General features: G+C 37.6%; 1 protein-coding gene across 2 annotated transcripts in view; it reads left to right on the plus strand.

Annotated features, from left to right (window-relative positions):
- FIGN (fidgetin, microtubule severing factor) overlaps positions 1 to 26,575 on the plus strand; it is a 96,605-nt gene that overhangs the window by 38,174 nt on the left and 31,856 nt on the right. The window contains exon 2 of one of the 2 annotated variants that reach the window (XM_067298546.1): positions 16,918 to 16,972. The exons of the other annotated variant lie outside the window; for it this stretch is intronic. Coding sequence (XP_067154647.1) covers positions 16,918 to 16,972 — 55 coding nt within the window. The remainder of the gene's footprint in view (positions 1 to 16,917; positions 16,973 to 26,575) is intronic. 2 annotated transcript variants of the gene reach the window in all.

Below are 26,575 nucleotides of genomic sequence, written 5' to 3' on the forward strand. Positions count from 1 at the left end.
ATTATTTGCATTCTCTGATACTTTAGACTAAGAGAACTCTCGTTAAACTTTTGAACATAAGAAATTCACTAATTACTATTCCTTCATGGACTAATTGTGCTATTAAGTTAATGCATAAGAGAGATAGGGATGGCTATTACAGTGTGCAGGAATTAAACATGAGCTGAAGTAATCATGAAATAGGCTGAATATGTAGTGGGAGGGTGTATTTATATTTCTACTCTAAATATTCATGTCCAAAATCAGATTAAGCTACTAGTGAAACCTGATATCTAATTGATATGTAATAGAATGAGAAAACAAGAGTGAAAGAAACCTGCAAGATCATCAGTCCAGTCATTGCTGACACTGTCATATAATCTCTTTCCTAAATTTGTTGATTTCCATAAACTTATGGAGCTTCATGCTTGGCATTGATTGTCTCCACAAAGTTGATATTTTATTTGGCAGAATTCAGTGCTAGTAAGTTCACTTATATTAGTGTAGTAGAATTTTACTGGTGAGACATGCAGGCCAGATAAACAGTTTGGTAGAGTTATTTCATTCCTGGTTTCTAAAATAAGTGCTCAAGGAGCTGTCAGCAGTCTCTTTCCTTGCTGCAGTTCTGCTGTCTTTTAAGTACAGAACAAATGCAGATGTGCCCTCAGTGTTGGCGGGCAACCCTTGGAATTAGGTGGTTTTAACAGACTGCTTGGTTTCTTTATAAAACATAATCTGAAGTAGTTGGCTTTCCAGACGTATTTTGTGAACTACCAGTGATCTTTACCAGAACCAAATTATATTCTTAAATATCCTTAGCCCTGTCAAACCAATAACTGTATTTTGTTTGTTTTGGTTATTACTGTGGGATTTTTTTGTAATTCAGATATGCAAATGTAAAATTCTATCGCCATATGACAATATGTAGATTTGTGGCATTCCCAAGAGGACCTTGGGTCCATAAACCAGTGGGTTTATTATGTAATGCTGCATAAATGCTGTATTTTCATCTGTGACAGATATAATCTTGAACCTGTATTTTTCATGTTACTTAACTGTTTCAGAACATCATGTGTGAGAGAACACATCAAAATGGAAATTGCTTCTACAGAGGCAGCAATAAATATTGGTTGGGTGTATTGCATTGCTGGGCTCCATGTGTTTTAGGATGTTCTCAATTCTCTTGCCCTAATCAACACTGTAAATACATGCTGCATTTTCTGGTCATCCATTTGTTGGATTAACAATTTGGACCTTGCAGTTTCTACCATACATCTTGATTATTTACCATATGTAGTCATGGTTATTTAAGAGCATCCCCTAACAAAATTACCCTAAAACCTCCTGTCTTTTCTAGCTATTCTATTCAAAGAAGAGCAAATGATGCAAATTCTATGCTTTATATGTAGGGTTAACTGATAGTTATTTGAAGTTTAGCTGAGAAAAACCTTTACATTCATGAAGTCTGCATTCCTGGTGACCCACAGGAATTTGTCAGCTTTTCATTTAAATATTGTTTTTGTGTGTTTAAAAAAAGAAAAAAAAATTGCAAAATATAACCTTCAGCAGAGATTAAAATAGATTATATTGCATAATTGAAACACTTCAGTATTTGCAGTGATATATGATTAAAAAAAAAGACAAAGGGTGAATATTTGTGTCTGATTCTGACAGTTGGGAGCCGGAGGTTTTATATGAAGTTGTTGGCATATTACTTGCATTGAATATGCCCCTAAAAGATTTTGCTTAAGTCACTTCTCCTTTAATGTCTTTATAAACATGTAGTTCATGTCCCATTTTTATCTACTCCCTGCTTTATGCCATTGAGCTAGAATAGAATCAATCATAGTTCCCCACCTTGTCTTTCAAATGAGCATAGTACTGTAATGGCCATATACCTTATTTAGTTTTAGGGCCCTTCATTGTGTCAGTGATACCACTGTGTTTCCTGTGGAGTTTGAGTGCTCTTATGAATGACTTTCCAGCAGCAGACATAGTATATACCAATTTTCTATTGTATACTTTCCTCTGTGGATCAATATGGATTTTAATTAACATCCTAACAAAATTATACTTATGCTCAAATCTCCCTCTCCCCTTGTGCCTTGCCAGGAACTTGGTCTTCAGCAAGTTCCTATCATACTAGACATTGTCAAGAACAGACATGATTGAAATCCTTTTTCATTTATCCTGAGGTAAAGACCCTTTTTCCATCCTTCCATCCTTCCATCTTCTCTCCCTCCTTTCTTTTTCTGTCCTTCCTTTTCTGTCCTTCCAGTAGATATGCACAGAAGTTTGCTAACTGGGGGGACTTGGTACAGAGATTCTTGGAAGAAGTTTCCACCATACTTGGAGTGTCATGACACTGTTTCATTCAACTACGTTTCCACATTGCATTACATTAATAACCTCCTTGCAGGTTTCTTGGCAGATGAGGAGAAAGGGAGGCCTTCAGTAGAAAGTTGGATGATGATTTTGAATGAAGGAGGATGAAGATGAACTGTTAGCCTTAAAGCTGATATGAGGTAGTCAGAACACAAAGAGCTGTGAAATAGGTCAGTACTTATGTCTTCTTTTTAAATCAGTTTTTCTGCAGAACTGCATTTACAAATGTTTAGCTTATATTCACAAATAGCACTGATATTTCTGTGTCTCCTCTTTGCCTGTACACTATGCTGGATTGTCTTCTGTTGTTTTATCCCTTCTGTCATGTAGCTTTTGAAACTCTTGTGCTAATAAGCATCTGATAGATCTCACCAGGAGTCCTGGCTTCATGTTTAGTCTTTCTTCATTCTAACAATTCTGTCTACAGTACATACTGTTCACAGGGTAGATCTCACATATTGCTGTTCAGCTGCCAGGCTCACAAGTAATAAACTCTGCATTTCATTTCTGAATTAGTGTAAGAGTTAGGAGTCTTCTTCCAGTGAGAGAAAACAGAGGCCAATGTCACATCCTCGGCCATGGCTGAGGAGAGCATAGCACCGTCTGGGAAATGAGATGGTCAGTGACCACTCAATTTCTTAGGAAAAAATACACTTTTCTTGCAAAAAATACACTTTATCTGTGGACAGTTTCTTTCTGAAGAGGAAGAGCTGTATAGTGCTCTCTTTGGTTCTTCTCTGTGGGATTTAGAAACCTTGCCATTTAGTCCACAAATGCCATCTTCTTTCCGAAATTCTGTAACAATAATGCTCAAGAAGCAGTGTTAGTGTTCAGAACAATTTCAAATTATATAAAATCAGCCTAATAGTGAGCTTTACTACTAAAATTTGGTTACGTTTTGAGATGTTTTGTACTGTCACTTAGACTTAAAAAGTTGAATCCAATGTTAAAGGCAGAAAGTCTACTTGCTCTGCCTGGAGTGTGTTCTGATGTTCAGTTGTCTAAATATTGTGTTATGGTCACCTGCCTGCAGTTCTCTTAGGCAAAAAGGTAAATTTGATGTGTCTTATCATCTTCCTTTCTGGAATCTGAATAAAGTGTACCCTATTCCTCCTGTGTAATAGTATTCGACAATCCCAGTATGATCACTTGCAATCTTTAAATCTTGCAACTGTTGTTCCCCACTGCAGACACACAGATAACACTGTATGAAGTGGCAGTGGGAAGGAAGCCCAAATATTATTATATATACATTATTTATTTATTTCTCTCTATATATGTTCTCTGGCAGCACTTTAAGAATTACCATCAGCATGCCCACATTGATAAAATAAGTAGTGATGATGCTGTGTTATAACATGGATTGGAATCTGACTATGCATCTTTTTAAGTATGTGCATAATTATTTTCCATTAAATCCATTAGACTGAGGATAAAACATTGAAGTCACTCCTTTAATAAGAACAATGTATACTTTTGCTTGCTTAATCGTCCTTTATAAGATATTACTGTGTCAGCTGTGCCGTATCTAGCACAAATACTGCATATACACCATCACCAGTTAAGGTGTCGTCTTATTAAGAACTGCTGTCTCAGCAAAATGAGAATATTAATCTAAAGAAGTCTGTTTCTTTTTCCAGGCAATGTAAACAATTCTATCCTACTTAGAACTGCAGTGTCAATATTTTGTACTGCCAGCGTTGACTTATTCATTGTGTTTTTTGGCATATGTTACAACTCTGAAGATTCCGTTTTCGGCTTTTCATTTGAGGCCAGTTCAGAATATTTCTGGTGTGTATCTTAGATAATTATTTTCATTGTCTGTATAGTTTTCATATATTTTTAAGTGTACTTTTTGAGGTACCTTAGTAATGCTTGTATATTTAAACAAAGTCCCATGTTGCACTGAAAATTCCCTCCTTGGTGACCTAGGGAGTGGATAGTCCAGTAAGTCTGTTTCATTCTGGACAAAAGCTTTAGCAATTATATTTGTCCAGTGTTCTAGAGAGCATATACAACTGCTGAAGCTTTTCCAGCTTTGACATCAGTTTACAGATCTTCCATAGCTTGCTGAAAAACAAAAATCTCTCTATTTAGGGAGGGAGGAAAGTTTGCTGAGCATTTTTAGCAGTGGAAATAAATAGCTTATGACCTGTTTCAAACAATGTTGGCTTCCTATCAATACCAAAAGATTTTAAAGATTTGTTCGACAGGTACATTTTTAGCTTTAATAGTGCTCAGGATATTTATCTGTTTAAATCATACTATTGTGAGAGCATAATGCCGGTACTACTCTTACCCACACATCTGTAGAAAATACAAAGGATTTCTGATGCAAGTCTTAACAAATAGTTGAAAACCTGATTGGCTCACTGGAGATTTTTATTAGAAACTCTTTGCACAGGAGTACATCCAGCAGCTAGTTCAGAGACAAAGTTCTTTACATATGTTCCTCATTCCAGAACTCATTCCAAAGCATCATTATACCTTCTGTTTGTCTGGTAGAGCAGGTCAGTGATAGCCTCACCATGAAATCAGCCCTTAACTTCTTACCTGGAGATATTGCTTCCACTCTCCAGAGTTTGCTTAGCTTTAGCTTTAGAGAATTCTGTTTCTTGCTTAGAATTTTCTGGCCATGCTCTCCATCTTCTTACTCTGCCTCTGCTCAGAATGCTATTACCCAGCTAAAAATGTTTGTATCTTCTGTATCATCAAGTTGTCTGGCTGAAGAAAATGTGAATCTGAAAAAAAAAAACAAAAAAACCCCCTTCTTCTCTTACAAAGGTGTTTGTTGCTTCTGTGAATAATTCTTCTGTGCTAGTGGCACTACTGTCATTTCTTTGTCCCTACCTTATACTCTGAGTGCTTGCTGATTTCTGCTAAATGATGCAATTATTGCATTTTTTCCTATATGGTAACTTGTGTTTCGACATGGTAGTTGCCAAAGCATGTACAATTCCAAGAACTGTTTTTGTTAGATTCCAACTTGAAATCTGTATACTATTCTGGCCAGTGCTTCTTGTAATATTTCTTGTAATATTTTGGTTTCTCTCTAATGCTGGAAGACTGTTGGCTTCCATAAGTATCTGTCCTTTCTTTGGCCAATTTTTGCCAGTTCTTGCCTTTAATAAGGTCCACTAAATTGCATGGTTGCCTCTTTCATCTAAGGTCAATCCTAAATCCAAATATATTTCTTTCTGGTCTCTATTTGAACGGGTATATCACTCATGTTCCTTTATCACATGAGTGTAGAGCACAGCATTCTTCAAATTCTGGAATAATTTCATAGCCCCCTTCAACTGAATTTATTGTGTGCCCTGTGCTTCAGAAAGTGTTCTTATCTAAAGCACCTGACTACCTTTCTCTTTTGCTGGCACCTTTGTCCTCCAGATATAGAATTTCATTCTGTAAACAATCTTCTGTTGTTATTTACCATTTTGGGAAGTAAAAGTTGGTTGAGCTTTTTATTTGCTCTCTCTCTTTTTTTCTTCTTTTTTTTTTTGGTGTTCTACTTAGCTTCTTCTCACTCTTGTATGACAAAGTGTGCACTGAGACTTCATTAGTTGACACACTCACAAAATCTCCACTTTATTTTATCTTATTCTAAAACGAGAGCTCCTGAGCACCCCGCCAGATAACCTGCTTGAAGAAAAAGATCAAAGATGCAAGGAAGGCCAGCGTAAAGGTGAACACTGTAGCCATCCTGTTTGTCTCTGGTCATAGCACCTCTTGTAAGCCTAGTGTCATTGTCTCAATAGTCCAGGGGCGATTTTGGAGTGTGAGGGAAAATTTCCATTAAATTTTCTCTTTCCCTAATGGTATCCCTCCACAGTGGCAGCAGAAGTTGTTTTGCTGTCTTAACTTCTCCCAGATGTCTTTGCTTTTACATGCATCCACCCACCTGTGACTGATTCTGTAGACCTTAAGGCCAGAATTCCCTGGCTGAACATCGGCATGAAGGATACCTGGATCTAGGTCCAAGCATGCTCAACGTTATTGTGTACAGTCCTGGTGTGACTTTGGATGCTATCAACATGACTACTTGTGTAGATAAGCACACAGCTCTTCAGCTGATCTCAAAACAAAGCATTAAAGTGGGTTGGGAGTACTGAGCTTGTGTTGCTGATATCTCGTTAAACAAAATTCCTCAGTTTACAGAGAAATCAGCTGTGAAATTTTAGACCTGAACTAAATTAGCAATTGTAAAACTAGAGTCCTGCTTGTACATATTTTTAATTGTTTCAGTTACAAATCCCAAAGTACGCATTCTAGATTTAATACAAATTATTTCAGAGATGGTTTTCAGCTTGTTTTTTCTCAAAGTATCTCCCCTCTGCCCTAATCACAATTCTTCTGATACTGATTTACCTTGCCAGCCTGAAGTAAAATGACATGAAATGGGAGGCTTTGCAAGGTGCTTGAATGGCCAAAGCTTTCTTGGCCCAGTAAGGAAAGTGGTTTGCAATAGGACATCCATCACTAATAAATTGCAAGGAAAAAGGGTTATATATCAGAGTTGCCAATGTGAGTCACTGCTCTGAATCTACTTCACTGCATACAGGCTGAGATATATATATATATTTTTTTTTTTTTTGACTCCCAGCTATGAGCTAGGAATTGCTTTCATTTTTGCAAATAACCTTAATGATTAGGAAAACAAGTATGGGGAGTTTCTAAAGAAGATACTAATGCTTTAGAAATTACACCTCAAAGTCTTTACATGTGGAAGGACAGAAGCTCATGCCCACAATGGCAAATGTACATATAAATAGCTGTAGTAGTTGTGACATGTAACTTTTGACAATTAAGAGAGAGGACACTGTTGAAGAGAATAAGTCTAGGCACCTCTCTGATATAGTTCTAAGGAATCTAGAATATTAGGAGAGTATATTAAGAAGAACATTTTTTATTTTCCAGGTTAATAGCAAGGTAGAAAGACAACCTAAAATATCACAGAAATCTGTGATGACTGTGATAATTAGTGTGTATACATTCAGGTGCAAAGGCAGTCAGTTCTACAATAAGCTCCACTAAAGCAGGCTGCTTACAGGGTTGGTTTTAGTTCTTGAGTTTTCTCTCTTTCATAGTGATTCCTTCAAATGATGACAGAAATAGCAAACATTTTTGTTATTCTGTAGCCAGGCATTTCCTCCTTTTTGGGATAAATAGAAACATTAACCAAACATTTACTAGGACATTTACCAAAATGAAGATATTAGTATAATTGTCTTTGGACAATGGGCATTAGGGAAAAGGTACAAACATTCCTGCTCAAGAAATATATTAAACCTAAGACTCTGTGACATGTATATCATTTATAAAATATATATTCATACATTATATTTGTGTAGTTCCTATAAGCAAAATCTGTTATAAATGATAATGAAATAACAAAACTCTGTAGCAGTTATTTCCATTCACCGGAAGACTGCCAACAGAAGAGAAACTGAGGCAAACTTAAAAAACACAGCTCCCCTCTCCTCTGAAGCCTTATGTCTAACATGCCGTTTTCTTGGTGTCATTTTTAGGAGACTCTTTCTAGGCCCTCTGGAGCTGACCTCGCTCTTTAATAGGTTTATTTAAGAAAAAATACTTAGCCTATATTTAAAGGGAAAAATCTCATACGGGATGTAGAGAAGATGTGTTTAATATTAAATGCTAGAGCAGTAGAGAGGTTAAATTTCCTTTGTCCATGCTAGAATTAAAGCAGATTAGTTAAAATGTTCACCAGAGCTTGATTTACAAACACAGCTTTTCTTCTTGAAACATAGACCAGTTTCCTCTTGCAGATCGTGGAACTGCTTGGGAAATTACTGCCCTGAACCATCAGCTATTTCTCACAAGTGGAAGTTGCTGCCTTTACAGCTGAAGTAAAGGCAGTTTTGACCTGAACTGCTTTCCTTTGTACTGAAGTAGACCAAAATTGCTCCTTACTCAGCTGGGAAGGGTTGTCTCCAATGGGAGGGCAGTTGCTAGGAGCGGCGTGTGGTAACTTGGTGAAACCGGGGGGTCTGCAACTCTGCCTCCCCAGCTTTACATAAACTCTTAGAAACGATGAACTCTTGTTGCATTCTCACTAGGAAAAAAGGTCCAGCCATACTGAAGTTAGTTATCGTGTTGTTGCTGATAAATCACAGATTGGGAACTGTGCTCTTAGTGGTTCGCCTCACTCTGTTGATAGATGTAATATATATAAACAGGGTTTGTATGTCTTCACCTGAGTTCTGCTCTTAGTTGTTGCATCTTGTCTAACATGTAGGAATAAATTTTATTTCTTAGTGATGACTTTCCCCTGTATTTTTTATTGATTGTAATTAAAACTGAAATGGAGAAAACTAACAGCAATGGTGTGTGTGTGTGTGTGTGTGTGAAAGCATCAAAAGAATAACTAGGAATGCATGTACAAGGGCATTCAGATGGTGAAACACTGGGTACAGTATTCTAAAAAAGATGTTACAAAGAAAATATTCTATGAAGATTCAGTTATCACTAGCCTCCCCCTCCCTATAAATTTAATCCTTAATGTGATTCTTTTGGCTTTAAATTGAAAGATTTTATTAGTTGCTAAAGCTATTTAGTAAGAAGGTATTTCAAAAAGAAACATAAATTGTAAAATTCAGCTGGGACACTTACTGTACTGTTGGTATTGTTTTGTCAAAAACTGGTTTAAAATGAACTAGAAAATTTCCAAACCGTCAAAGTATGGGATGTGGGAAAGTTAATATATTAAAGAAACAGTACCATGAGAAGAAAATGTGCTATTTTAAAAATGGTATTTTAAGAAATTCACTTATATAGAGAATAAGGCAAAATCATAATCCTTTATGAGCGCAATAAAAACTGCCTAGCTACTGCCACTTAATGCAATACCTTTCTTATTGAACTCTGAAAGAATGTACTATGGATAGGTGGTTTTTTTCTGCAACATACATTTAGTTGGGTTTTTGAATTAAAATAGAAGGATGATACTATGCTAGGGGTACTTTGGATTAGCGAAGCTGATGCATAGTGCTGTGGACCGGTACCTGTATGTAGTCGTGTACATGCGAGCAGGGCTGGTACCGCAGTAGCCTGAATGCTTTGGTTTAACATGCCGTTGTTGCACTGCTTGGAGAGTCTGTGTAGCTTGGTAGTGGACTGTAGTAGTGGCTATGTTAAAAACAGAAATATGTTTTTTTTCTCTCTTCAGTAAAGCTTGATGATGTTATTTTTGTTTCAGAGACAGGATGTATAAAGAGCCAAACAGGAAGTAAATCCTTCTTATTTTATTTGATGTGGCCTCTTGTGACTGGCCTGCTATATAACATGTTTGTGTGGAATTTTGGGAGACCAGAAAACAAGATAGCGTTTTACTTTAGTTCACTTGTTAATGTTTGTTTAAATAGTTAACTCAGGCATGTAGAGTACGGGGAAAGATAAGACTGATTAGTGTTTGCACTTTGCTTTGTATTTGTGTAGCTGGTGGTTCCTCTGAAAACTACCTGGTGATAGTAAGACAAGGTAAAATACTTGCATTTCCTAGTCCTCCTACCACATGACTCCTTTCACTTTAGCATAGTCTTACATGCCCTTACTCATGGTGCGTAAGTCACTGCTAGGGTGTGGATTGTTTAATACCTGGTAACATATTGAACTATAAAAAGGTTTGTTCTGGTGTGTGTTGGAAATAGGGATTTTCATGCAAAATTCAAATGCAAGAGAAAACTGCTCTTGTTTCATAACAAAAAAAGTTATTTTCTCACCTGTCCCTAGAAGGAACACCATGTGGAAAATGCTTCCACTTGAAATCGTAATCTAAAATGATTATGAGCACCACCTAAGATTATTGCAGGTGAAAGATAACAATGATGCTTTTTGAAGTTGGTTGATTTTGCTTATTTGACAACGTTTTAGAGAAAATCCAAGTCCTGTCAATGTTGGTAACAAAATTTCCTTTGACTTCAGTGGACTCGGGGTTTCATTCCCGTTATATAACTGCTCTCAGCATTCAGTGGCTGGTCTGTGATTCTTCCTTTCTCACATACTGTCACAATGTCTCTGGCTTTCCACTTCTTGCCAAAGGGAGTTGCATGCGTGTCTCATTGCACAGAAGGGCGTTTGCTGAAGAGACCAGCACTGAGACTGAACAGGTCTCGGTGAGGTGCACACAGAGCTAGAAGGTGTGGAAAGATCAGCTGTTCGGTAGTATCCGCTACTCACGTGCCAACAACAGTGAGATAGAAGAAAAATCTCTCTTAGCTATTTTAAAATGAAATCCTCATACTTCAAAATACATTGCTGACATTTTTAATTGAATTTCACCTGTCCAGCCATCTTCATCAAGCATTAAATAACTTGGCCTTGAAAAATCTTGCTGTGTTCCCTTAAAAAATAGTGACTGTAGTTAGAAATTAACTACAGTGGTGTTCTGAAAGCACAGCCTGCCCCACCATCAAGAACGCCCTCAGGGTCCTTATAAAGATCCTCTGTGCTGATATAGCACCTTTTAAAACATACTCCCTGTGATCTGTTTAGGAAACAGCAGAAGGTTCAGATGTGTTTCCTTCCTTGGGAGCCTTCACCTACGTTTCACGTTTCTCTACACCCTGCCCCCTTCTCACCAGAACTTAGAGAAGGATGTTTGAAACTAGTTGTCTCCTTCACATGACACGTAACTACTCGCTCCCACCTACTCTACTCATCTCTACCCAAATTCCTCACATGAGCAGCAGAAGGCTGCTCAGGAAGGAGGCGAGTCCAGCTGTTTTGGCAGCCTGCTGCTTTAACAGCTGAGACCTGTCTTTCTCCTTTGGCATAGACAAAGCAGGCTTAATGCTGCTCATCAAATGTGTTCACAGTAGTAAGCATGAGGAAAGCGAGCCAATAGGAGTGCGGTATGAATAACTTGAAAAACTACAATTATGATTAACACTTCAAGTGCTATTTGCTTTAACATTTGACTGAGATAACGCTGCTAATTTCTTTTAGCTCAATGTGAAATTTAGAGTCTGATTGTTCTAATTGGCAGAAAAGGGAAGGCTGCCAAAAACACATGCTGATTTACCTCCCCCTTGATTCCTGTTGACATCACTGAAGTTGCACAGGATACTAATTGTTAAAGAAAGTTACTTTTGGACTTCAGCTTCTTTCTGCGAATGTTCGCCTCTGATCTGAAAGCTCAGAATTTAAGATCCTCCAAGTTAATGCCATGAAGCAGACAAGATGAAAAAAAATCCATTAGCTCATCTTTCACAGCTCTGCAGTGTCCTGCTACTTTGAGAGTAGTGGCTTAATTGATCTTTCCAAATTAAAAACACAGATAAGCCAACTAGTAGAAAACAGCAGTAGTGGGAAAAAGGAAAAGACGTCTGTGAGTTTGATATGGACCATTTAAGTATCACAGCCTATAGAAATAATGTATGAGACATTTGGAGAAGGTAGTTCAACTCTACTGCTGAACATCTTCAGGCTCAGACACTTATGGAGATTTTATAGCAACATGAGAATGGACTGATATAACCTAAAACACTTTAGGCTACCAGATCTATCACTGAATCAGTAAAATCCACCTTTTTGGCTCATAAACTGGTGTGATGCGTGAATTGCAGACTGATGTGGGGGAACTGCTCACTGCCATGAAGATATTAATCATTGTAAGAGAGAACAAACTGAAGACCCTTGTGTAGCATGTAGGAGAGACAACAGCCTTGGTGTTCTAGTCCCCTAAATCTCTTTCAAGAAATGGAATTTGCAAGTACTCTTGGAAGCAGCAGGAGAAAGGGTAACTGCTTTTTTTCCCCTCCTTTGTCTTTCCCTAGAATACACCAACCTCTTGCCAAAGGATTTTATTACGTCTCCTTTCACTGAAGCCTTTGCAGTCTTGAAGTTACAAGTGAGCCACAGACTAATCTCATCAGTTTGCAAAATTCCCCCCTGTTCTAAATAGTACATTCATAAGAAGTGGTACAGGTTATACATCACCTGTGTTATCCCTTTGCCAAGTATAAGACTCTAAAGTTATTTGCATTTGTCATACTTAAGGGTGATTATTTCTATATCTTTTTCTGAGTCAGCATTAAAAAAAGAGTGAACATCTAGAAAGAAAAAAAATCCTGAAACTGGGAAGAAAATACTTGGAGAGCATTTGTAAAACACAGAAAGTTTCTAGTAGCAGAGGTCTTTGCAGTTTCTCATGAACGATCACCTGACTTAAAATGTATTTAGTCCAGACAGTGTAATCATGTGTGTAAGTAACAGGATTCAGGAAAATAGCAAATAACCTTTCAAAAAGTAACATAGAGTTTGAGCCAAATGTTTCGCTAACTTCAGTATTTTCTATTGCTAAATCCAACATGATGTTGGTTAGTGACACTGGTGAAATTGGCTGCGGCTATGGGCTACCGTCTGCAGAAAAATGGACAGAAGTAATTGTAAGGGAGTGTGTGCATTCTGCCAGTTAAGCCTAGCTGCATTTTTCAAATGAATATAAAGAAAAAGGAAGGATTTTTGGTATTGATTTGATTAATGTAAATATCAGGACCTGTTAAAATTGATGAATCTGGAGTACCCAGCTGCCTGTTGTCATTATTTCCTTTCTGCTATGTGAAATAAGATAGTATCTGATAAAGCAATGAAAATTTTGGTGGTTGGTTATGCCATGTAAGTTCCTTAACACATTGCCTGATTTTGAGATGGCCTCTCTTCGAGAAGGCTGAATTGTAGTGAATTCTTATTCTTATGTGTGTGCATACTTTTTACATTATTAAATATCAAATTCTCAACACCATTTTCCTTTTTAGGTTTGTAACTAGTGGCTCATCTGCAAATCCTTATGGCTTATGCATCTCCTAAAGAATGGCAGCTGCCTGTGCATGCACTGTTTTAGCTCAAAAGGCATTGAGCTAATATGGCTTAGTCCTTTTTCATTTCAATTTGCATTGCCTTGCAGAGGCTCTGGGTGAAGAGGGAACATGTGGACAATGGCACTGGCTTAACTCCTTATGCCAAGATAACTTGATTGTGTTGCTGAGCCTTATCAAGGCCAATCAGTGCAATAGTTCTGGAGGGAAGATCTATCAGAGCACAGACAGCCTTGAAGTTAGCTTTCCAGTATTCTCTATGCTTTTTTTTTTTTTTTTTTTTTTTTGCTTTTTTTGTTAATATTGCACAAGCATTTTAGGACTTCTTAACATGAACAGGAATGTTTTGGGTAAATCAGAGATCTGTCTTACAGGGAAATGAAGGAAGAGGGTAGAGGTTACCTCTCCTTTACGCACAGGCTCCTTTTTCTATGTCAGTCTCCAGCCTTCTTTTTTGCCTCCCTAGCGTGTTTTCGGCACCCTGTACAGAAACCACTGCCTGTGCTACCACACACTGAACAACAGAAAGGGCTTGTTTTATTCCTGTTTATCACCATAGATTCACACCCTACAAGACTCTTTGTTGAAATCTGGCCTTGGAGACCTGGCCTTCTCAGTTGGGGTGGCAGGGAAGGCTAACAGTTGCCTTGGTTGGAAGGCATCAAAGTGGATAAACAGAAAACGGAGGCCTGGAGAGCGGGAAAGCTCTTGATGGTGATTAGTTGTCATCCTGCTTGTCAGAACAAATGAAGAAGAGGAGCACAATGTTTGCACTGTTTGAACAAGCCTCAGAGAGCAAATTAGATGGTAAATGTGATCATAATTTGCCTGCCTTTCTTGAAACTCCCATGGTGCTATTAGTGTTTTCCTTTTTTGCACGTAAAAAAGCTTTAGCAAATATCTACTTCTGTGGAAACTGAAGTGCACTGAGGTTGTTTGCAGAGATGGTGTGTAAAGATTTTTGTGGTTTAAGTGGTAGTGTGTATTGTATCTCCTACATACTGCAGGCTGCAGCAACACAGTGTGTCTTGCCATTGGAAAAGATAACGTATTTCAGCGTTGCACACGATGTGAGAAAAGATATAGAAATCTATCTACCTACATATGTAGATAGGTATGCATATCTAACTAAAATAAGCTTGAGCCTGACCTTTATTTTGCTCTTGGTTAAGTATTGCTGATAAGCCAATTATGGTATGTTTTGGAAAGATATCTGGAATGTAAACTCTTCTGTCCTATTACACTGTGATAATGTGTAGTGGCAGGCTGTGCTCCTTGCTGAACTGTTGGCACACCTACAGTGACCACAACTGTTTTTAAATAAGAAAATCAGGAGTTCTGTGTTTTGTGTATATAGAAATGTGGAGTAACCTGTAGCATTAAGATAATGAGTTTGGGGTGGGGAATGGAGAAATGCTACTTACAGTTTATTTTACACATGAAAGTATTTCACACATAGCAGAAATTGTTAGTGTAAACAAGTATCAATTAAGAGAACAAGTATGAGCATTGTTGGAGAATAAGGTAAAAGCTGTGATGTGAAAGGGTCTCTTGGGCAAAAACAGATGACTGACAGAAAAAAGATTTAAAGTAGTAGTATGTGCCACATTAGTAAGGCACAGTGGCAAGCAGTTGCATTTCATTTTTCTTTACTGACTATTTGTGGTTTTAAAACATTTTTTTTGCCAAGCTCATGTCTTCTTTTTGTTATTTTTAAAGAGATGAGTACTTAACAGGCTCATACACTAATGATTTTTAAGCTGTAGTAGAAAGAACCTAGGATATGAACAGTGATGTGAAAGAGATTAATTAAAATCAATGTTATTTCAATGAATACTAATTGAATTATTAATGCTTGGATCAGGGTTTTTCCCCACTTAGTGATTATTCAGCTTGTTGGCTGATGTATGCACTCCTGTTGATGAAAGCTGTGTCTCCATCTTGTTTTGTTGCTTTGTTTTTTTTTTCCTTCTTTCCTGCCCCTCATTCAGGGAATGTTGTAGATACAAAATAGGAGATAGGGACTTCTTAATAACAGATTTAATTTCTTCAGTACTGCCTCTGTTGTCTTGTCCAATACTAAGAACAATAGTGCAGTCTGTTGCAGAAGTAGCCTAAAAGCTCTTCAGATGCACCATGATCAAAAGCAGGGTGGGCTGGCATTGGAGCTACGGTGGGATGAATCTTTAGCTGTAGGTGGGAGCAGGTTGTCAGAAACTGCTGAAGACCTGAAGCCCTGACATTAACTATAACCGAGCTATAATTCTCTCTTTTCTAGCTAGCTAGAGTCTGGTCTTCAACTGAAGGTGCTGGACATCTCAAAAGTAAAGCAGTAGTGTTCCTGTCTTCAGCAGTATCTGTAGTTCTGTCAGCCTGGTGCAATAGGGTTTTTTCCCTTCACTGTAAATCATCAGTACCTATTATTTTAATTATTTATTACTACTGCCACTTATACTAACGGTATTAACCAATACTACTGTTTGCATTTCTGTAACACTTTCTGGAGCACTCCAGAACTTTACAGATTTGTTATAAAACTTGGCTTAGATTGGAAAACTTTTTGGGGGATAGCAAAGAAAATAAAAATAGAGGTTGAAAGGTAGATCTGTTGCCACCACAGATTCTGTTTGGAGAAATTTGGAGACAGAGTCATTGGTCCAGTGCCTCAGTCATAGCACTTCCTGCCCAGTGGACACAAAATCCTTCACTTTCATCTCTTCACATAATCTCTCTCTTAATTATCATCTCTACCTGATGGGACACTTAAAATACACTTGGTATGTTTAAAGTTCTGCCTAGATGCAAGAAAGGGTTTGTGAGAGTGCTTTATTCGTGTTTTTATCTCTTTCACTTATTCTATTTTTATTTTTCCCTATTTTCTCTCTCCCCCCACCCCCAGGATCTCCATCTCTCTCTCCCTTGAGCTGTATGAGATTTCTGATATATTGTGTAACAAGATTTTAGTGATATCTAGCCATTCATCTAAGTAGTTTTTCAGCACTAGTAGCAACTGAGGGAGGAAAGAATGTGACTTTTCTTCATATCAAAGGAAATAGTCTTACTCTATTTGTCAAAAGCACTGTGAACAGCTTGGTGCATGTATGAAGTCTCTTATAACTTTCTTCTGCTACTGTGGTGGAATCGGGTTAATCATAAGCATTGGTCAGTGGAAGGAATGAAATGATTAACATGTGGAACTTGGCATAATACAGTATCCAAGTCCCATATCTTTCCTGCTATAAATCTCAGTTCCCCACAGCCCTTTTCCCTCATTTCTATATAGATATTAGTTAAATACTGTCATTCTAGGCTTTCATCCAAACCTAAAGATCCCAAATAACTTGTTATTTAAATAGGCAATCCATACCTGAATATGACCTCTTTACAAATACTTCGGCAAAGAGTGTGAGTTACTACAAAAGATTTACCCCACTGCTTCTCGGTTAGATAAGACAAGCTGTTTAGGCATATCAGGGGTTCAAAATTCCTTTGTTTGAGTTTCTGATCTACAGCATTCCTTAGATTATGTTCTGATAAAAGCTAGAGAGAACAGATTGTTTGGATTTGACTTCTTGACCAGCTCCCATAAAACTAGTTTTCAGCTCAACCTCAAACCATTTTCACTCTTCTCTTGAACTCTTCTTTGCTAAAAGATAGGTTTTAATGGGTGGGACTAACTTTCTGTATCCATCTAACTATGGATTCTTCTTCCAAGCTTCATCTTAAGAAGGATGGAATTGAGGAAGAGAGACTAAAGGATTCATCTTGGGGTAAGGGAACTTATTTTTTCCTCCTTCAGAGTTATGTCTCTCACCTTTAGAAGCCACTGTTCCCATTCTAATACATATGCAGTTCTCATTCAAATCTCTGATTTGAATTCAGTATATTTAATAGAATTTTAAAAGGGGGGAAGAAGAAGGAATCTTAGTCCTTCTCCATCTGAAGTTGACAATAGACAGGACCCATTTCATGTGAAATGTCTGGCTTGTATCTCAAGACACATCTTTATAGGATTATTTTAACTCTCTATGCTCAAGGAGGCTTTTTTCTTCATTCTTCTTTGCAGTTGGGTTGATAACGATTTCAGGCAGTACTTTCTGGCCTCTTCTGTGTCTTGTATTGAGCCTCCACAAAGAGGCAAGCATTTGAAACTTTGTGTTTTTTTGATAGAGTAATTCATAATTCAGGTCTACAGATTGTCCAGTAAAGACTCTTAGACTTAGGATTCATTCCAACAGGTACATACTTTCCTCAGAGAGTGCAAACATAGAGTGAATGAACGGTATTGAGCAATGTAATTCTCAGTGCATTCTTTTAGTAGACTCTACAAGAGAGAAGCTTTGAGATCCATCAATATGGTATTTGGATTCCTTGTTTTCCTATCTTTGTTGGTCTCCTGTAACTAAAGCCAAATGTGTTTAAAGTGTTTTATTAAATATTCTGTCTCTGGTGATTTTTTTCCCTCTCCTTTATTTTGGAAATATTTGTTATTGTTTTCACTTCTTCCCATTTGTGCTGGGTTGACAAGACAGTGGGTAGCCATGCAAGAGAACATAGAATTGCTTTCTTGCTTGTAATTTTATCGTTTCCAAGCTAGGATGGTGGCTCCATCACAGTCCACAGTGTGTTTATCTGTAAGAGTCCTTATTGCCTTGGAAAGGCAAGAAAATCACATTTCTCGTTAGTAATGGGAGGATAAATAAGTAGGAAAAAATTTCAGTTTTTGGATAGTTACTGGTGGAAAGAAAAAAAAATAATGGAGGAAGGAGACTTAGAAATTCCTGCACAGACTTTTTTCCTGAGAAATAATATTTCTAAAGTAATTTTAGGTCTTTTATGTCTCCTCAGCTATGGCAGAATGCCTGAGCTTTCAAGTGTCTGCAGTAACGAAAGGTGACATCAGGTGAAACCAGAATTCAACAGTGGGACTAATGGGATATTTCATGGGTGTCTGTGTCCAGAGCTTGGAAAGAGTAGGGAAAATAAGCCTACTGTGAAAGGCTAAGAGAATGGCAAGTGTCTATTTGAAAACTCTAGGTAAGGAAATTACATTTACCTTTCAAAGAAGGATATTAAAAGGCTTTCTACTATTATTTTGCAGAGGGGAACATGCTGTATAGCATGAGTTCATTGTCCAAAAGACCTGTTTGGACTTCATCTATTATTTTTTCTGTACTTGCTGTCTTTCTGGCATGATGTAGCTACCATAGAGAGTTGATAAAAGAAGTTAAAGACACTTAGTCATATTATTAGAGTGAATGAATGAATGTAAATAGTATCATGGTTTATTGTCTAGCTACTGATTATCACTGAATGGCGTCTTCCACAGCATTGAATCAATACTGTGAAGTCTCTGGGTCAGAGACTGTGAAGTGATTGATTCCTGGTGTGATTCCAGAGCTGAGGTGGCCAACAGAAGAGGGGAAAAGTGCTTAATGCACAAATGGAGGTATAACAGAGATGGAAAATAGGAAGTCAATGAGTAAAAGAAAAGATGCTCAATCTTCACTTCTTATAGTGACCTTGTTCCTGTTTAGAAATATTCTACACTTATGCAACTGCCAAGTGGAGACTAGGTGATTCTGAAAAGATAGCATTTTGTTGAGTTCAGTACAAAATAGCGCCTTTTAAAAAGGTGACAGAAATTCTACAAGTGTTTCCTATATCAGGAGTCCAGTCAGATGAAATTGTGGCTCTTGATGACTCAGAACCTGCAGCTTTTCTGGGCAGTTTAAATCACTGGGATCGTTTGGTCTTTTCCTTGAATAATTTGATACATTAATTTTTTGTTCCTGTTTTTCCATTTGAGTTTGTTTGATAATTATTTACTATTCATTCTTTTCTCTCATATTTTGTCTGGGGAACTCTTAATTGCAGATTGTACTTGGTAAGAAGTGGTGTTTTGTCTTATTTTTTGCTCACTGGTGTCAGTCCAAACACTTGTAGGAGTTTACTGATACCAGTACTGGTACTCGTTGGCAGACCAGTACACCAAACACCATCTCTGTCATTGTGCTCTCTTTCTCCTGTACCTCACTTTTAGATAGCTTTAGCAAGTTGTCTCTTAGGGACTAGAGGATGAGGTGAATGTGTTTATCCTCTTTGAAAAGGGAAAAATCTTCAGGATTAGCTTCCATGACAGCTCTAGTATTGCATCATTACTAACTATTCATCTCAAGTGCTTCTGAAGTCCTTCGATCCCTACTTGATGTTGCCAGGGACACTGATTCTGGCAAAAGCATTGCAAAATTTCAACTGTGGTAGCATCTAATGGGTCTGAAGAAGTATCCAGCTGCCTTCAACCAGTTCCTCTCAGGACCAATAGGAAACACTGCTGTTGCCACCAAGCTTTCTTATACAGGCCTATATCTTTCTGGAGCAGGGGATAGAAGAATGACATCAGGTTCACTTACCAGCTCATCACACTGCCCTTAAGGAACTATTACAGCTCAACAGATTAATCAGATAGATTAATACTCCTGTTCTCTGGTGATTACCAGAGGTCTGTTTTGATGGCTCTCATTCTGGAACTTTTCCCATTGAAACCCCTTTCCATGTTACAGTAGAACTAATTAATTCTAGGGCAATACTGAATGGTTTCTTTCAGGTTAACAGTTCAGCTGGTTTATGTCTGGATGCTCTAAGTCCCACCGAGATATCTTGAACCAATTCTCAAGACAGACAGTGTAAGAAGGTCACCTTGCTACTGGAGGTACAAGCTTTTGAATAAGTGAGATCATAAGCAGTTGTAGTCTTAAAGGTTTATAGTTTTGAGTTGCATGATTTGTTTTTCTGCTGTGAAGATGCTGTGTCTGTCTTTTACTGAAGATCAACTGCATTTCTTCAGTAGTGCTTTCAAGTAGATACAGCATTCTTCTGCACAGGGATCATAATCTGCCATGTGTTAATAACACATGTCTCTCTATTGCAGAAGTGACTGTGTTTCAGTGACCACCTTTAAGACAGAGTATCATATAATAAGAACTGAGAGGCATAAAGGTTGAGATACAGCAATGAAGAAGATACTATGGGAATTATGTGCAATCTTCAGTTAGGCTCTCTGAGCCTCTGTAGCAGAGGCGGTAATATATATTACATTTGTAGCAAAGTCAAAAATAAACCTGTCTGTTTCTGTGCTTGTCAAATAACCAAAACCTGTGTTTGTCAGATAATCAAAATTATCACTGCATCCTAAACCATAAAATTTTACATTAACATTTTCTGTTCCTGAGTGGATAAGACATAAGAGTTGAATGACATATGACAACATCTTTCTAAATAATTTTGATTTTATACTGAATTGCCTGTCTACACATACTCAAAAATTGTAAACAATGGTAGAAGAAATCTAAAGTTTGGCAGCTTTTTGAGAGCCTATAATCTGCCTTTTTTTGGTATATTTTCAATTTGTGTTGAAAATACTTTTCAATGCTTTATTATTCTCAGACCGTATACCCTAAAGTTTTAAAACTTAGTTGTACCTGTACAGTGTTGAAAAATAGCTTTTTAAAAATGTTATTAATTAGGAAAAATTATCCTTTAATTAGTCCCAGGGGAAATGCAATTGTGGAAGACTTTATCAATGTGCCTAAGCAAACAGATTTTGGAAGATCCAGTTTGGTAAGCTGCTCTCTTGCTTGCTAAACACCAATTCAGGAAATTCCAATCTGTCTTCAGGGTAGGCACATTCCTACTAGAAAACACACAAGGTTTTGTAGTGCTTTATATGCTTATTTGCCAACTCAGTGCTGTGGTACTTAATATTGTGAAGAATGAACTCTCCAGAATTAGGCACTTGGTAACCTTGAACACCTCTTTGTTCTCTCAGGTTTTGTGCTTAATTGACTTGCTACTTATTTTTGAATGCGTATTATTATTATTATTATTATTGTGCTGCCATTAATAGTTTTATTTCTCATTCTTTTTTTTATTGAAACATGCTACATGTCCTGACTTGAAGCTCTTAGCATATTTATTCTGTATTAGATACTAGGCTGGCAAAAGCCAACCCCGAAGGGACTCTGCCATTTCCAGTTGTGTCTAAAATAATCTCTATTTTGCTGTGAGCAGGGACTGTCCCCAAAAGCACTGAGTTTGATCCTTGTCTAGTGGAAAGTAGCTCAGTATTAGAGTGGTTTGATGATTGTCATAACTGAGGATTGACTGGACAGGATGGCCTTGGAGAAGATGAGATATTTGAACCCCCAATTCAGACTGTGGAAATAAGGGTATTCTCTCAAGAATTTAGACAAACTAGTGAAAACTAAGCCTCTTCTAATCTCCAGTAGACTGATAGCAGTATTTCTATGTTACGTAAATGCTGAGGCAAGGCAGGGTCCATTTTTGCCCTCAGTGTTGGGAGCGGGCAATGTATGCTAACCGAATCCCTTCTCAAAATAGCTGAAACTTGTATTCCAGAAAGAGCTGGGATCATTTGGCAAAGGTGGTGACACTGTTCCTTGCTTTGCTAATGATCTGTTATCTTTTGCTAACATATCATCCCATGTTTTACCATATTGCAGGTCATATGTCCACTGTACTGATTACTGTCTTATGTATTTCCTTGAGTTAGTCTCCCTGTTCCAGTGTGATCCATCCATCTTCTTTGTTCTCACAATCTAAAATGGCTATAATCCAAGAGAAACTGAATAATCTCCTAAATCTTCTGGCAGTGCTTTCAGGAGAAAAAGTCTAGTCTTTGTATTTTTAGTATCTGGTTTCAGATTGTAAGGGATATATCAGCACAATATAAGATCTGATGGGGAATTCTGCACACAGCTGATCTGAGGTACTGTGTTGTATTTTTAGAATGATCAAAAGTTCTTAAGTGATTTATAGAGTAATTTGGGCTGGAAGGGACCTCAAGTTGGGTTGGAAAGGACCTCTGGAGGTCATGTAGCCCAGCCTCTTGCTCAAAGCAGGACTAACTTCAAAGTTAGATCAGGTCACTGGGGGCCTGAGTTGAGTTTTGACAGTCTCCCAGAGTGGAGGTTCGCCAGCCTCTTGGGGCAGCCTGTCCCAGGGCTTAGCAGCTTTGAGAGTGGTGTCTGTACGAGGCTCCTCTCTTCAGCTTGGCTACTGAAACTCACTCTGCTCTTTCAATGGATGGAGCTGCAGCATGGTGCATTTTACCTTTTATTGCTACCTCACGCAGAGGAAGAGTGAACAGCAGTGTAGGTAAGATTTGCAGTGTATAATTTTCACTAGTCTTTTGTCGTTTTGGAGTATATGCACAGAGCGATCGTGGCACAGAGTAGTGACATTAAGATACCCCTAACTCGGGCTCAGACAGGATTGCTTCTATTGTTCCCTTCTTGAATGGACATTAAAGGAAGGATGGAGACAAATTTGTGAGTAAAAATGAGCAATGGTTAGTTTCTGAAGAAAAATGACAGTAGTGAAACATATTTAGTATGGCTAAGAGATTGTCAAGGGAGGACATTGTTTATTTGAGGTTCTTGAAAGGTATAGACATCAAGGAAGAAGAGAAATTCTTTAGAGGGGGACATGGGAGTGTAACTAATGGATTGGGAGAATTAATGGGATAATAAAATAATTAAGAAAGGAGAAATTTCATCTGAAGCTGTCAAATTTGACATAACTGATAGGAGATGAAATTTCCTAGGTTATACTTGAAGAAGAATTAATTCAAGAGGTGTCAATTGGCCAATAAATCATTTCAGTTGGAATTGCAGAAGAGGTTTGTATCTTCCAAAAGAAAATTGTGTTTGTTTTTGTATGTGAAAAGATCATGGTACAGTGTGCCAAACTGTATAAATGTTGGCAGCCAGGTCTCTTCGAACAAAGACTGTTTCCTCACTTTAAGCACAGGCATCTTATGGATTATTGTGCAGCGAGAGTTTAATTTATGTGAGTTGTTTTCTCTGTAGTTTTAAAATGTGATTCCCAAATCTTCTGTTTCTCTTATTTTGTTTGTTTTCTTTTCTCATCTTCTTCATTTTTCCCTGGCTAAAATGAGAGGAACAATAATGAAAATACTTCGTTAAGGACCTGGAGTGTGCCTCTCTTATCTCATTTCTGTGCATCTTTACTTCTCTCCCTTAGTCCCCTGTCTGTCATGTAATGCTTGCACTTAATCTTTCTTTTCTTCCCTTTCCCTGTCATACTCATGTTTGCCAAGAAAAAAAATAAGTTGTGTGGGATATGGGATGGCTCTTTTCCTCTCTAATTTTTGGACACTTTATTCAGAAGTGTTGCAGTTGGTTTCATTCTGTTTCTGCTTTTTCAGCTGAAAAACTACGACTGAGCATATCTGCAAGTATAATCCCTAGATTTTTGTTGTCTGTGATATTCTGCAGCACAGATAATGTTATAAATATAATGTTACCACTATCAGTGAATTAAGATTTTCAGTACTGTTGTTTTAGCTTCTTGTGCATATAGTCTTTCTGCAGTTTGTGTTACAAGCCCAGACTTTTGACAAGGGAAGGGCTGAATTTGCCACTAACATATATCAAATCACTTGTTTTGTTAGTATCCACTACTTCTGCAAGGAAAAGTAATTTCCAGTCTGTTTTTACCTGGTATTTTTGATTACCTCAATTTGTAGCAACTCAGAGAGCCTGCTGGATTTTGTGGGGACTTCTGTATTTGCAATCAATGTTGGGGTTACCATTAAGTAGCCAATGAGACTGCTATGAAGTGGGAGTGACATTATCAGTCATCTTTCCTCCTGTCTGGACTTGCAAGTAAGGGAAGTACTTGCACTTGTCTGAGCTAGTCTGGGAGGTTGTATGTGTACATAGATAAGAAATTACCTTTATTTATAGGAGGAAATCCTTCTTCCCTTTTGAACTGGCAGACCGAGCAAAACCGTTTCAGTTCTCCTTTAAGTAAATGTCAGATTGATGCCAGTCTTGCCTCAATCAAACCCTAAAATAGTTATTACTGAAAGACAAGGCCATTTCTGTTCCACTGGCAGCTTGGCCCACTTGGACATGACTGCAGCTATTCCTTCAAAGTTCCAGTGGAAAATTTTTGATTTTAGCATGAACTGGAGGTTTAAAAATATTGATTTTTTGCAATTCCCCATTGTATTAGTAAAAGTAGGGCCTGTGCTGGTTGCATGTTGTAGCAATAGCTTACTTTTCCTTGCTGTACAATACAATCTGTGCTCTTCTGTGGCATTCTCTTCTACTTGAAAAGCTTGACACTAAGTGGATATATATTTTTAAATATAGACAGGAAAGCTATTATTTTTTATTTAGCTTTTACTGTGTAATGGAATTTGTGACAAGGTTATTTGCTTCGATATAATTTTGTGTACTGATTAGTGTTCTTTGGAAAGGGCCTTGAGGCGTGTTGCACGAAAGACGCTGTATGAGTAGGGAATGGAAGGGTAAACGACCTTCATTTAAATGCAGTCAAGTAATCATTATCAAAGTTTTAAGCAATTTGAACTGCCTAACAGGAGGTATGATGATAATAATTGCCAATGTCCTTAAAGGACAGCTGTACCCATTTGATCACTGCCACATGCTTAAAGTTCATAAAAGGAAAACCACTTTTCACAGTCTCGAAGCAGTATCTGAAGATATCTATTTAAACAAAAGCACATACCACAAAATGGATGTTTTAAAGCTCGTTGCTTGTAGCACGACAGAATTTTATCACATGCCAGTGTAGGTGCCAATACCAGAGGCTTGAGTAAGCTAACATTAGTTTAAGAAAAAGAAAGAAATACAGTTCATTAGTATTGAAATAGGAATAGGATATGCGCAGGTAGCACATATCTAAAGCTGACTGGTTTTGCCACACTGCTGTCTGGAGTACTGGGCTCTGGAGCGCTGTTTTGAGCTTAGCCTTCAGTGAACTGGGGACAAGCCAGTCAAGTATGCTGAGCAACTTAGTAGAAATGTATATTTATTTCTATTTACTCCCTACCCTACCCAAAATCATCTTGGAGTATATCCACAAATAGGCATGTGCAGGCAGAAATGGACTTCTTTGCTTTCTGAGATTTGTAGAGAGGAGCTGGCTCCAGTTTGGGAGGTGTTGTCCACTCATTAGTGTGGCTCTGCACCAAGTTAATATTTCCTGTCTTTCTCTTAATGTCCTTGTCACTGGCTTGGTCCCACCAGTTTTCGATGGGCCGAGAAGAGCTCTGTAGCCCTTCTGAGATGGGTATATAAAATACAAAAGGGCCTAGGGAATTGCTGAGTCCAGTCCCCTACTGTCACTATATATTATTGTATAAAATAATCGAGCTATGTCTTAACATGAACTAATTATTTTTGTCCTTCAGGACTCTGGTTGGCTGTTCAATAATGTTATTGCCCTGGGAGTTACAAATCTTCTAATTTGCAGCATAAATTTATTTATTGCTAGTTTGTACTTATTTGTTCTCATGCCAATGTTGTCTTTTTGACTTAAATAGTTTATCTCCAGTGATTATATTTTTACAGAGGAATGCTTTTCCTATTCAGCCTGGGCTGGGTAGAGCAAGCCAACTTCTTTTAGTCCCTGTGAATGTAGACTTTTCGTTCCCAATGTCATCCCTGTAGCCCTTCTGTTCTTCTTCCAGTTTAAATTAATCTTCCTTGAAGAAGATCAGAATTGCAGCTCTTCTGAGGTTTCACTGTGTAATGGCATTAATACTTTAATATCTTGTCTGGAAATATTTTGCCTGATTATATTTTGTGACTGCATAAACTGTTTTCATGTTTACATCCCATTTGTTGGTGAAAGTCAATCTTCTGATCAGCTTATATCTTTCACCTTTTTTCTTTCCCTTTTCTTTCCAACTGATTAAGTTTGAACTTGTAAGGTTTTTTTTTCCACTATTAACTTCTGCTTTGTAATACTACTTTCTGTTCATTACCTGTGTTTAAGTGGAATGTTCTATTTTTCCTGTATGATATTTTGATTTTCTTTCATACTTATGTTGCCTCCTAGTTTTGTGTAATCTGCAGATTTCCACTGTATGCTGCTACTTTTTATGTCATACTTAGTAATGACTATAAGACAGTTCTGCAGAGTAAGCTTTGAATAACTTTGTTACCAAGCTTCTTCCAGTTCAGTAGATTCCCTTTCAATACTGTCTGCCATTATATGCTATTAAGTAGTACCTTAACTAATTTACTGTTCTTTTACTATCCTATATGCAGAAGTGCAATTAGATGATTTCTACTGAATTTCCTTGCTTTAAACTCAGCCATATTATCAAAGAAATGTATAAAATTAGCTTGGCATTAATGACCTTTGATAAACCCGTCATGAACTGTATTCCCCTTTTCTGCATTATTTCCTTATTCTTTTTAAGCCTTGAAGTTGAACTAATAGAAGAACTGTTGTCTGGATCAAGTCACTGCTTCTGTCTCCTTAAATATTGGTGACACTCTCCCACCTCCATC

Source organism: Apteryx mantelli, chromosome 6, assembly GCF_036417845.1.
Source record: "Apteryx mantelli isolate bAptMan1 chromosome 6, bAptMan1.hap1, whole genome shotgun sequence".
Lineage (NCBI taxonomy): Eukaryota > Metazoa > Chordata > Aves > Apterygiformes > Apterygidae > Apteryx > Apteryx mantelli.